Raw genomic sequence first — 13226 nt, forward strand, 5'->3', positions numbered from 1 at the left:
TCCCGATCTGTGGGGCCTCTTTGTGCTATTTACATAAGCTTGTTGCCTTTGGAGGGGGGGGACTGGGTGCTGGGCCCCTCCATCTCCTACAGAGCAGGGCCTGGATCCAGAGCCTCCGATGATGCAAGCAGGCCAGCGCCCGGCACTCAGCACCTTTGCCCTGCTTGGCAGGAAGCCTAGCAATCCTTGACCCCCCACCCCGCCCAGTCCTGGGGAGATAAAAAAAAAGTTTCCTCTCTGGGCCTCAGGGCCACCTCCCACCCAGGCTTTATTGTTCTTTTGACACCTTCAGTGAGCTTCTGCCACCCTTTAAAAGAGGCAGAGCCTGTAGCGGGATCAGAGGACCTGGTCCCCAAGCTAAGCGTGTGGGGACAGCAGGTGCGGCTTCCAGCAGCTCTGGTACGGCCCAGGCCCTGGGCTGTTTCTCACTGATGTCTGGAGAGGTGAGCACAGGCCACATCTTCTGCCCCAGCCCGGCGGGTGAGGGGTGGCTGAGAGGGCATTCCAGGTTGGGGGCAGAGGCCTCTGGCTGTCCTCCCACCCGTACCTCCTCTCCCCTCTCCCCTACGGCAGGTACCTATGTGTGACACTGAGCTTGGTGGTGGCAAGGTTCAGCAGCTGAGCATGAGCGTCAGGTGTCGCACGTCCTGGTTCGAGAGGTTTGTGCAGCCCTGCCTGGTGGAGCTGCTGGGCTCTGCCCTCTTCATCTTCATCGGGTGCCTGTCAGTCATCGAGAATGGGCCAGACACCGGGCGGCTGCAGCCGGCCCTGGCCCACGGGCTGGCCTTGGGGCTCATCATCGCTATACTGGGGAACATCAGGTGAGACCAAGGCTGAGCCTTCAGCTTGGGGCTGACTTGGGGAGCTGGGGGTAAGGTGGGGAGCAAAGCTCTTGGCAGGGACCCTTGGGCGTGTGGCACACGCTCAGGGTGCTGCGGAACGTGTAGGCCGGAGTCAGACCACCTGGCCCATCTTGGCTGTGCAGACCACAAACCCCGTGGCTTCAGGCAAGTCTCTGAAACCAAAGTTCCCCACCTATCAAATGGGAATAATATACTTTTAAAATGATTTTTCAAGCCAACATTATATATGGCTAACCATGTACTGGCACTATCCTAAGCACTTTGCAGATACTGATCATTTAATCCTCATGGTGACCTTGTGGGACAGGTCCCCCATTTTACATCTGGGCAAGAGAAAGGCCCCGTAACCTGTCCAAGGCTGCAGGGCTGGAAAGCGGTGGAGCCAGGAGTCGAGGCTAAGCTGTCCAGCTCCAGCGCCCAAATCCACAGGCCTTCCTAAGGGGAACATGAGGGGCTTGTCATACCTGGGGCTGTGTCAACCCTGATTGCTGTGTCACTGTTACTATTAGGAGGTGGGCTAGTACTGGGGTACACAGGTGCCTGCGGGGGTCCCGGGGGGAGGGCAGGGAGCAGGGAGGTGCCCCGTTGCCTAGTTCTCATCTGGATGGGGCTCCCTGGGGAGGGCTGAGGGTGGGGCGTTCCCTGGGGAGTCATCTGTAGTGACAGCTATCTCCCAAAGGACACCTGGCAGGGTGATTTGGGACAGGCTGGTCTGTATTTAATTTCATTCAAGAAATAGATCTGAGTGAGGAAATTGAAATATAGTTTCTGGGGAGACCAGAAAGGAAAGAGAAATTTAATACCTTTGTAAATGTCCGTGGGAAGCCGAAGGTGAAAGAGCACCTGATCTCTCAGTAGGTACACCTGGGGTTGAATAGAACTTCTGTCACTTCTTAGCTGGGTGACCAGGGCCAGTCACTAACTTCTCTGTGTGCAGCGCTGTACGTGTGGATAATCATTACAGCTGATGTTCATTGAGCACCAACTCCATAGACAGTGCAGGGTGCTAGACACATGTGAATTCATTATGTCTTTGCAACAGCCTTATCAGGGAGAGATTATTGAGGCACTGAGAGGTTATGTAACTTGCTCAAGGCCACACAGCTCTTCAGCAGAGCTAGGGAGTGAACCCAGGCCAGGCCAGCTGGGAACATCTCTTAGGCCCTACAGCAGATCATATTTGTAGTACTGACCTTTTATTCAATCACTGGTGTTTTTCAAAGAATATTTATTCAGCCGTTCCTGTGGACCAGGTACGGACTTTGAGGTTGTTGACCGGAGCCAAGATAAGGTGTGTAAAGCACCCGGCACGGTACTTGGCATGTAGTGAATGTTCAATAAATATTTGCCAAGTGAGCAATGACTGAAAGAACTAAGAAAGTGTCTTGCTTAGTTTACAGTCAAGGAGTATAAACTTGGTCCAGGGAGCCCGTGTGGCCCTCAGGTGCCCAGGCCTGTCCCGATGGAGCCTTGCTCTCAGTGACAGCTTCTCTTCCGGCCATTTGGACCAGGTGCCAAGATAGAAGGGGAGCTGATGGCCTGGGAGGGGTCTGACTCTTTCACCCCCATCTGTCTCAAGCCAAGTGGGCCAGGGGGGCCCCTCTTCCCAACTTACATCTGAGCATCTGCTGGTGCTTCTGCATTGGAAGCTCCTGGGGGCCTGGGGGTCAGGCTGGGCCACATTGGGGAGATACGTTGGGGGCAGCTGGTGTTGAGGCACCAGGGTGCTGGACAGAGTCCTTTTGTCCAGAGCCAACGTCCTTGTCCAGCCTCAGCTCAATGCCCTGGGTCCACTGGGGAGTAGGCAGGCCTGCTGGTGCTCTTAATTTTTGAGGGGTACTTTGACTCTTGTGTGACATGGGTGGGGTCTTAGGGCCACTTTCCCTCTTAGGGGAGGTTCCATTCCTGGGGACCTGAGGGATTTAATGGGTCAAACTCTGGGAATAGTTCCTTCTTAGAGTGGGCAGTCAACCAGACTTGCCCTTTGACCCTGACTTGTCCATCTCTCACTCACATCCCAAACTCCCTGTTCCTAACCTGATGGTAAACCTCTAACCCCTCCCCAATCCTCAGTGCCATTTCCAGTCTGAACTAATCTCGATTTTATGCTCATTACACTCGCAGACCAAACATAAGGTTTATCTTGGCTGAACAGGTCAACCATGTGCTCTTATTCAGGCCCTGGCCACTTACAAGGGGAAGCCAGGGTCCCTCTCTTGGGCTATTGATTTGGAGTCGCCTCTCAGTCTGACCTGTGGCCACGTGTTGGAATGGCCCTGATGGAGTCTAGGAATCCCTACATGTTTTTCCTCTAGGTTCTCCTGGGGCTGGCTGAGGGGCAGCTCCTCCCTTCCCACCTCCCCTGACCCCTTGCCCTAGCATCTGGCACCTCAGGGAAAGGGAAGAGATTTGGGGTACTTGTCTTTGGGTCAGGGCCTGGACTGACTCTGGCCCTGGGAAGCCAGCCTGAGGGACTGGCTGGGACATCTCTCGGGGGGCAGCCTGTGGTCAGCCCTGCACCTTGGCCTCATGATTTCTTCTGCCTTTGTGGGGTACAGCGGTGGACACTTCAACCCTGCGGTGTCGCTGGCGGCCATGCTGATTGGAGGCCTCAACGTGATCATGCTTCTTCCCTACTGGCTATCTCAGCTGTGTGGGGGGCTGATTGGGGCCGCCTTGGCCAAGGTGGGTGATGCCCAAGGGGGCTGGGCTGGCTGGGATGACTCCTGTGGGGCTGCTGGAGGGGTGCAGGGGTGAGGGAGTTGGGAAATGTCCAATTCTCTGTTTATGTCTGTCAGTGGAATTGAGTGGCCCTTTTCTACTGGAGCAGGGGACATTCCATGGACCTTTGGCTCCCTCTAAACCTACCCTCTTCCATTCATATGTGGACACAGCTCTTCCCTGGACAGATCAGGAAGCAAATTCATGGCTTGACATTTCTCTTTCTGAGCCTATTTCTGGCTATGGAATGGATTTGGATGGTTCTAGTGCTTTTTAAATTCATTCACTTCTCAATTCTATACATTTCTCACAAAGCTCTGGATGAGGACATAGGATAAATATGGTTATCCTCCTGGAGAAATTCCTGAGTGAATGCCTCTGTGTTCTTCAGGAATCAATACTCAATTTATGTTTTAAACTCTCCCATCCAGCTGGGTGTAGTAGTGCCTGCCTGAAATCCCAGCAACTGGAGAGGCTGAGGCAGGAGGATCCCAAGGTGAGGTTAGCCTTAGCAACTTAGTGAGACTCTATGCAACTTAGTGAGAACCTGTCTCAAAATAAGAAAATAAAAAGGGCTGGGGATGGAGCTCTCTGATTAAATAACCGTAGGTTTAATTCCTGGTATCAAAAAAATAATTAAAAAAAATAAAAAAATAAAAAATCCTCCCATTCAATCAATCTAGCTCTTCCTTTTCTTTCTTTTCTCTTTTCTTTCGTGCTGGGGATGGAGTTCGGGGGCTTGGGCATGCCACGCAAGTGTGCTACCAATGAGCCACCCCATAGCCTGAACCCCAGGACTTGTACAGCTCTACATAGAGCTCCGGGGTGGGTTCCTCTCCTCTCCCTTCTTTTGCCCTTGAGTCTGTTCAGCCAGAGGGTCTTAAAGGTGTGGACTTGCGTGGTGTGTGTGTGGGTGTGCTGGGGAAGATGGGAGACCTTTTAGCGTAGCCCAGTCCAGACTTTGGGTTTGAGTCCCATGTTTTGCTGTCTTCCCCTGCCCTGGCCTCTGCCTGCCTCTAGAGGAGGCGGCGGCCATTTCTCTGTCTAGAGAGGGCATTCTGGGCCTCCCTGCTCCCAGGGTGGGCAGGCCTGCATCTAGCCCCCTCTGCTTGGCTCCCAGCTTCTCTTTGACCCCTGTGAGACTGAGTGGCTTCTCTCCGCAGGTGGTGAGTCCTGAGGAGAGGTTCTGGAATGCCTCTGGGGCGGCTTTTGTGACAGTCCAGGAGCAGGGGCAGGTGGGGGCGGCACTGGGGGCGGAGATCATCCTGACAGCACTGCTGGTACTGGCCGTGTGCATGGGCGCCATCAACGAGAAGACGCGCGGCTCTCTGGCCCCATTCTGCATTGGCTTCTCTGTCACCGTGGATATCCTGGCAGGGTGAGTGTCCCTCAGCACAGACACCACCAAGCCCAGATCTGGGCCACGCCTCAGGGGATCAGGCCTGAGGGTCACTCATTAATTGCCAGTAGGGACTACTAGGAAGGTGCTGCAGATGGGGACAATGGGTTGGCTTTGGGCAGCAATAGGGAGCGGTGTGGACTGTGGTAACTAGGAGGCTCTGGGACAAGGTGATCTGGGGTGACCCTTCCAGTTGCATTCAAGGAAAGTCAGAAAAAAGTTCTCTAATGTTTTGTATGGTGAATAACATCCCCGCAGGCTGCAGTCTCAGGTACATAAGGAGTGTCCACACCCACGTCTCTATTTTGGGCCTTTTAGAAATTGTGGGAAGGCATTAAGAGACAGCGCTGGGCCAGAGATTACTCCCATTTTAAAGATGAGGCAAACTGAGGTTCAGTGAGGACAGAAGTGACATTTAATGTCATTGGGCAATGGCAAGTCAAGTGACAGATCGAGAACAAGAGCTCACATCTGCTGAAGGGGTTAGGTTCCTTCCTAACTTCCAACTTTTTCCTTTCTTTTGGACACAGAACCAACTCTAGCCTTTCTCCAGGTCAGGAGGGGTGGTCTAGGGCTAACTGGGATGGTGTGTGTCGAGCGGTGGCGGTACTTTGCTGCCCCCTTGTGGCACTCACTTCACTTGCAAGCTTATTGGATCTTGACCTTGGCTACTGGGCACAGGAGGGATGAGGGCTTCAGAATCCCAGCCTGAGTGCCTAGGGTAAAGCTGCAGACAGCAGAGCTAGAGAGATGCTCCTGGGGCGTGGTCCCCCAGGATTCTGGGCCTCAGGTATGGGTGCAAAGGGCCTCAGCTCGGCCAGCTGGATTACAGCCCCCACTGGCACAAGGCTGCTGAGGCACGGGCTCTGTGGGCATTTCCTTACTTACTCCTGCAGACCACCTTTGGAGGGTCCTTCCACTTCACTGGAGACACACAGAGTTCTCCATCCAGCTGGGCTGGGAGCACAGAGAGGTTAAACCGAGGTCACAGCTAGACCTAGCAGGTCCAGGGCAGCGTGACTCCAAACAGGTTGACAACAGACTGGCTTTGCTTTATGGACTTGGAGAGGAATTTGATCTGTTTTTATATCCTGCAGTAGGAATTCTTTGCCAGTCACTCTTCTAGAAGAGTGAGTGGGGAGTGGCAGGCTGTATGTCCAGGTAGGAGCCATGTCTTGGGCTTCTTAGAGCGAACAGTCCTCTGCTTTCCCTGGAATCTGCCTGGGAGCTCCTGATATGGGAGGTTAGAAAGATTTCTGGGTGGCTTTTGTTTGGGCCTATCTGGGGATCTGAGGAGAGTGGGCCTGGCTGGGGCTCTGGTGACGTATGGCTATGTTTGTAGGGGTGCTATCTCTGGAGCCTGCATGAACCCGGCTCGTGCCTTTGGACCTGCTGTGATGGCCAACCACTGGAGCTTCCACTGGATCTACTGGCTGGGCCCACTCCTGGCTGGCCTGCTCGTAGGACTGCTCATTAGGTAGGAGGGGGCCCAGGGCCAGGGCCTGTCCAATGGGCCCCTTGGGGACAGTTCCCAGAGGACCCAAGGCTAGAGGACTGGACTCTCTCACTTGGGCTTAGAGAAGGAAAGATGGAACCTTCTTCATATAAAAAGAACCTGTATTCACCCAGGACCTTTAGTTGCAAGTCACAGAAATCCACTCCCTAAGAGGGGATCCATTGGTTGTCATGATTGAGAAGTCAGAGCTGGAGCTGGCTTCAGTGGTGCTCAGACAGAGTCCTTAGGATCTGGGCTTTCTCATGGGCTCCACTTTGCTCTGTGTGGCTTTGCTGAGACAGGCTCTCCAATCGAGGCACAGCTGCCCACAGACCACTTGGCCTTTATGTTCTAGCAGCTTGACCACTCCAGAGGAGGAGGACAGCTCTAGCTAAAACCCTGTGTCTGATGGTCACTGGTGTGGTCTGTCCAGCATGGTGTCCACCCCTTAATCAAACACTGCAGCCAAGAGGATTGCAACTCTTGGTGATTGTGTCTGCAGGCTGAGCTGGGTGTTCCCTGGAGTTGGGCAGAGCCTGATTACCTGACCACCTGCTAGTAGGGCCAAGAGTAGGGGAGCAGCAGTTCTCCATGCGGCTGTTGTACAACCTCAGAGGGCCCCTCCATGTAAATGGTGTCCCCAAGGGCATTATGCCAGGAGATGCCATTCACATAAAATACAGTGTGGACAGTGCTCCCCAGAATTGTGCAATGGTTAATAAAGTTGATATTGTCAGAAGGATAAGTGGACTCCAGGCAGAAAGAGCTAGAGTCCCCTTCCATCCTGCTTGATCTCTTCTTCTCTCTGTATATACATTATATATTATATATATATTTGCGGATAGACCTTTATTTATTTATATGGGGTGCTGAGAATCAAACCCAGTGCCTCACACATGCCAGGCAAGTGCACTACCACTGAGTCCCAGCCCCAGCCTTTGGCTCTCTTCTTACATCCTGTTCCTTCTGCTCTGGATGGCACTGTCTGGGAGGGCACAGGCGTGGGCTGGGCTGATGCTCACACCATTGCTTTCGGCAGCCCAGAGACCTCAAGACCCTCCTGTGGCTCAAGTGAAAAGCATCATTTGCCCTTCTTTTCTGATGCTTTCAGAATGGTGGCAGTGAGCACCTCCAGTGTGTCCCTGTCCCCAAGAGGTTACTGCTAAGGCTGGAGAGACTCAGGAAGAGATCCTGCGATTCTGGGCTGGAGACATGGTGAAAGTTCTTTCCTCCAAGGGCTCAGAGAGCTCATGGTACCATCTTTCTCTCTGTAGGCTCCTCATTGGAGATGGGAAGACCCGCCTAATCCTAAAGGGACGATGAAGCAGAACTGCTAGAACTGCTGCCCCTATGCCTTCAGCTGCCCCATTCTGGGCTAAGGACAAGACAGTTTCTGCACTTCCTTCCAGGGCAGAGGACCAGATGAGCAAATGACCTGCTGCTAATGACTTGGGCCTGGCTTCTCAGACAGACAGACAAACTACCACAAAGGCCCAAGGATGCTCTATGTTTTGGAATTGCTCTGTGGCCATCTGAGGCCTCAGCCTAGGGAAGGCGTTGCCAGCACTTCCCAGAGAGATGAAAAGAGCACAATGTTTTTCTTGAGAGGGCAAGTCCCAGGAGCCGGAGAGCAGTTAAGTGGCCGTTTATGTACATCAGCTCATTTCCCCGCCTTTTCCTTCCTGTCTGCCTTCCTCCATCTCTCCTTCCTTCCTTTACATTATTATTATTAGTTTTTCAGTGTTAGGATAGAATCCAGGGTCTCTCACATGCTAGGCAAGTGCTCCAGGCCACACTCTCAGCCCTTCACACCCCCTTTCTCTTTCCTGGATTGTCCCTTGATTCCTCTGTTACAGAAGGGCCTTCTGGAGCCCGACGACTTCCTTGCTTCCCAAGCTGCTAATCTAACTTTGCAATAAAGAGTCTAGTCTTTTCTTCCCTGTGTCCATTGGCTTGCCTTTCATTGGAGAAGTGGGTACTGCTGGGGACGAAGTAAACTTTCAAAGTGGGGTGCTGACTGTCCAGTCTGGCTAAGTCCAGCAGAGCCCAGCTTCCAGTGCCAGTGCAGGTACTTGGGAATGCCCGTCTCACTTAGCCAGACCCATCTGGGTGCTCAGAGCCCACCTGGACCCTAATCAGACTCAACTCCAAAGCAGCTCCCTCAGGACCCTGCTGGAAGACCAATGCAGAGCCCAAGACTTGGTTGAAGGCCCAGTGCTGCCAGGACACAGATCAATCCTGTCACTGCATGCCAGCTGGGTTGGGGGGGATGGGGTGGGGCAGAGATGCAAGAGTTTCCTGGGGAAGCAGAATCCTGAGCAAGTGCCTGAGCACAGGCCTGGAGAGACGGGGTATCTGAATGGGAGACACGAATAGAAAGCATAAGAAGGGAGAGAAAGACAACCTGAGCTTCATGCCTTTCAAGTGCAGGGTGTATCTTCTCTTAAGAACCCATGGGTCGGGCTGGGGCTCAGGGGTAGAACACTTGCCTAGCATGTGTGAGGCACTGGGTTCAATTCTCAGCACTGCATATAAATAAAATAAAATAAAGATCCATCAACAACAACAACAAAAATAAAAGAATAAAAGAATCTATGTGTCAAAAGGAGGAAAAGCATGTTATGAAAATAGAAGGGAGACCAGCAGAGTAGAGGGAGGGGATATCAGGGAGAAAGGAGGATAGGAAAGGGGAGGTGCAGGGGAATGAAACTGACCAAATCATGTGCTTGTATGGTAAGTCACACTCAATCCCACTATTACGTAATTATAATGCATCAATAAAAAGAAATGAGTCATTTATGAAAGTTAATCATTATGACACCATAAAGAAGTGTCAGGGAAAAATCATCAATAATAAAACATTCACCCAATTCTAAAAAAAGATGAGCAACATACTCACTGGAGTAGAAGTGAAGAACTGGTCCCTGGGAAAACCTGCCTAATCCTATAGGGACTGTGAAGCAGAGCTGGTAGAGTTGCTGGTGCCGCTGTGTCCTATAACAGACATCGATTAGAATGTGCAGAGAGACATCACACACGGATGTTATATGATCTAGGTATCTCCCCTTCCTCCCAAAATTTCTGAGAGGAAGAATAACAGAAGAATAACAACCATAAAAGATAGAGAAAGGCAGTAAATAATTTGAGAATGTTAGTAATGAGCAAATTTAGAAGACTTAGTAAGAAATGTCACTATTTCATTCACCTAAACAATGAAAGAAACCTTTGACTAATGTAGTAAATAATAAAACAGTGATATGTACATGCAGGCACCCACACACACGATGCTCCTCTCCAGGACTCACTGAGCATTTGCTGTGTATCAGGGCCTGCACCGAGTGCTTGACTTGTATAGTGTCCTTCACTCCCTGCCACAGTCCTATGAGGCAGTGCAGAGGACTGAATGGTGTCTTTGCAATTCATGTCCATGCTAACCTCAGACTGTGACCTCTCCTGGTAATGGGGTCTTTGTAGATAAAACTAAGGTAAACATCAAGATGCAATCATACTAGGTTAGGATGGCCTAAGTCCAACAATAGTGTCCTTATGAGACACAGAAAATGACACACACAGACACTGTGTACAGTGAAGTCCACATGAAAGTGGAGGCAGAGATGGTGTGATACCGTCAGGAGACCTCATCAGGAAGTCACTAGGAGCTGTAAGAAGCAAGGAAGACTTTTTCTCTGGAGCCTTTGGAGGGAGCATGTCCCTGCTGACACCTCAATTTCCAGATCTGAGTTGGGTCACAGCCTTCACGTTCTGTGAGGACAGGTGGCTTGGGAAGAGTGCTGACATGACACTGCAAATGAATACTCCCAGCTTTATCTTGGCTTTATCCAAAAGGGTGTGTGGCCATTTACTCAAGGAAAGTAAAGACCACAGGACTCACCTAGCTCTCAAGAGTCTGCAGGCTGTGACCCCGAGCAGGCATAATTCTTGAGGTCTTTGGGTTCTATTGCAGTGAGCTGCACAGAGGCTGACAAGTCTATGAGATAGAAACACCTTGTCTGGAATTTACCTCATGTTCAGGTGAACTGGCTCTCTGAGCCCACCCTGTGGTCCTCTCTCCAGTTTTCTTCCCTAGCTGAGCTGGAGGCACACCCTTAGCAAATGGAGAAATCTCTTCAGAGACTCCATGGTCCTTGGGGTTGGGACCATTATGGTAAGGGCTGAGTGAAAGCCATTGGAACTCTTCCTTTTATGCCAAAACAGTGACAAAAGGAACACTGTGGTGACCATACTGCACCAAAATAGTTCCCCTTTTGGCATAAGGATATTTTCAGCTCAAAGCACTTGAAAAACAGCAGGCAGAAGAGGGACATCCTGACTCCTCCTCTTTCTGAAAGCAGGAGATGCAGCCTCCAAGTGAAAGATATCCTCTCCACTCCAGGAGGAAACATTCTTATCACCAGAGATGGAGAGTTGAGCCAAGAGAATTCTGTACAGATCTTGTTAAAATAACTTTTAAAAAATTTTCTTTTAGTTGTAAATGGATACAATTAATTCATTAATTTTTTATGTGGTGCTGAGGATCAAACCCAGTGCCTTGTACATGCAAGGCAAGCACTCTGTCACTGAGCCACAATCCCAGCCCTAAAATAACTCTTTTTGTCCTCTAGGCTTCCCAGGTATTCTAGCTCCTCCCCAACTGCCTCTCTGCTCAGTCTGGTACAGAATGGCTTGTGTTGTGCTACTTCCCAGGTCTCTGTTTCTTGTGGAGACTCCCAGATACATAGACACATCTGTGGGCTTTTCTGCCATTAGTTTGGTTTATGTTAATTTCATCCTCAGGTCCAGCCACAGAACAGGAGTACAGACGTAAACTTTGCCTCCCCCATGACTGTATCTTGGGGGCAACTGTCACGATTTCTTCCACACTGGGCTGGGGATGTGTGCCGCCTCAGAAATACATGCAGTATGCCCAGCCAGTGCCAACTCCACCCTAGTGTTAGAGCCAAACACTATTTGGGGCAATGGCAGTGACAGTTACCAGAGGACTGCTGTGTGGGAACAGCTGTGGACTCACAAAAGATCCCTTCCTGTTAGTCATGGGGGACAGACATGAACTGGAATAAAACTGAAATTACCCCCCCCCCTTTTTATTATCTATAAAATGAGCTTATAACTTCCTATATTTTCTTTTCTCAAATAGAAAAAGATCCTTCAAATTATGGCAGGAATCGAAGGGAGCCATTTATTGTAGCATTTATTTCACATATAAGTTTTCAAGACATCTAAGTGAACATTAATACAAAACAACAGACAGACATACATTTATACTTGGTTTTGGAACACATTCAGGCAGAGGCGAGGCTTACAGTTACACACGTGACCCAGACACTCCTTCCACTTGGGGCTTCCCCAGGCCCTCATCATTGGTTTCGTCTGTCCCTGGGCACCAGACCTCACAAAACTGACTTTTTTCACCTGAGCTACCTGCCGGTGGCTATCAGGGTGCCTGGGGGCTGCCTGCCATTGGCAAGCTCTTTTGCTGTCACAACACCCCTTCCCTGAAGAGGAAGTAGATTCAGCATGGCCCGAGGCTCCCTGCAGTGGGGAGCCAGGCGGGGTCCTGGCCTGATGCCCTCTTCCGCATCTCTACCACACGCCACCCGGCCTCACCAACACAAGGGCCTGAGCAATCCTGGCAACTGAGTTAAGCTTCTCGAGCAGAGAGAGGCTGTGATTTATCAAATATCACTCAGTAATGACAATGACAAGACCAAACCTGTCTCTTTTGGTTTCTGGTCTAAAGCTCATTCCATAATGATAGGCTGCCCTGAGCTGCTATATATGTGTGTATGATGTTTTCCTCTTCAAAAAACTAGTATTTCTCTCCAGATAAACAAATTAGGTCAAAAGTGTAACGAAATCAACAGTAAGAATTAGAGGTATTTGTGGAAGTCAATGCAAGTCCAGGCAGGAATTACGAGTGCAGGTTCTAAATATCTCAGATAAGATATCAGAGAATAAAATCTCTATTTGTTTATACCACTTTCCAAAAATAGGATTGAGACCATTTCCAAAGAAACAGGACAGAATTAAATAAATACAGGTTTAGGCAGTTGGCTCAGTGGACAGTTTTGTTGAGCTTTCCAGCACCCAGGACAAAGAGCGGAAAGGTAGTAAGTTATAAAATCACAGTGTTCGTAAGATAAAGCCTGTTTTGTTCTTGCTTAGGATCAGAGCATTTCCTGGTACTATGACCTAAAAAACCCTTTTCCTATGGATCTCTAGAAAGGCAATGTGATGTGATACAGAAAAACATATTTCTCAAAACGTGATCATCTATTTTAAAGTTCATGCCTTAGCATGAAAAAAAGATAAAATGCAGGGAAACAAGGTGCACTGACCTACAAGGTGGGAGAGGTCTTCTATTTCTTTAGAATGGAGAAGGTCGACAAGATACCACATGCCACACAGCCCATTTACAACTAAGAACATAGGCAGGGAACCAATTCCACCTCAGCTTGAGGCCAGCCATTTCTCCACTGCAGATGGAATAGGCCTTGACCCTTTCTGCCCCGGGGAGGTGTGAGAGACAGAGGTACCAAATTTTAGATCTTAGATTTGCAATTTAGAGAAACTCCTCAGTAAGCAACAGTGATTTCCTCCGAGTTACTGACCTTTTGTAATCAGCACGGGAGAGCTGGCATTGCCTCTGCTGCGATACTGTCTCTATCCTAATCTCCTTGAGGACAGGCACCACTTTCCCTTTTTCATTTTGTACCCCTCGCTGCATCTA

At 50.2% G+C, this 13226-nt stretch overlaps 1 protein-coding gene across 1 annotated transcript; it reads left to right on the top strand.

Moving 5' to 3' along the window:
- Nucleotides 1-341: 341 nt before the first annotated feature.
- On the top strand, nucleotides 342-8346 carry AQP8 (aquaporin 8). The gene is made up of 6 exons (XM_081297104.1): nucleotides 342-443; nucleotides 574-821; nucleotides 3422-3548; nucleotides 4748-4962; nucleotides 6326-6460; nucleotides 7753-8346. Exons 1-6 carry the CDS (start codon nucleotides 432-434, stop codon nucleotides 7799-7801), a joined length of 786 nt encoding a protein of 261 aa, XP_081153230.1. The 5' UTR covers nucleotides 342-431; the 3' UTR covers nucleotides 7802-8346.
- Nucleotides 8347-13226: the final 4880 nt, after the last annotated feature.

Source organism: Spermophilus citellus (assembly GCF_964194105.1).
Source record: "Spermophilus citellus genome assembly, chromosome: 6".
NCBI lineage: Eukaryota > Metazoa > Chordata > Mammalia > Rodentia > Sciuridae > Spermophilus > Spermophilus citellus.

Excerpts from the sequence above, each read along its gene's own strand:
- AQP8 (XM_081297104.1), top strand. Across the intron at positions 3,549-4,747 it reads TTGGGGCCGCCTTGGCCAAG|GTGGTGAGTCCTGAGGAGAG; the intron begins GTGGGTGATGCC and ends TTCTCTCCGCAG. Across the intron at positions 4,963-6,325 it reads ACCGTGGATATCCTGGCAGG|GGGTGCTATCTCTGGAGCCT; the intron begins GTGAGTGTCCCT and ends CTATGTTTGTAG.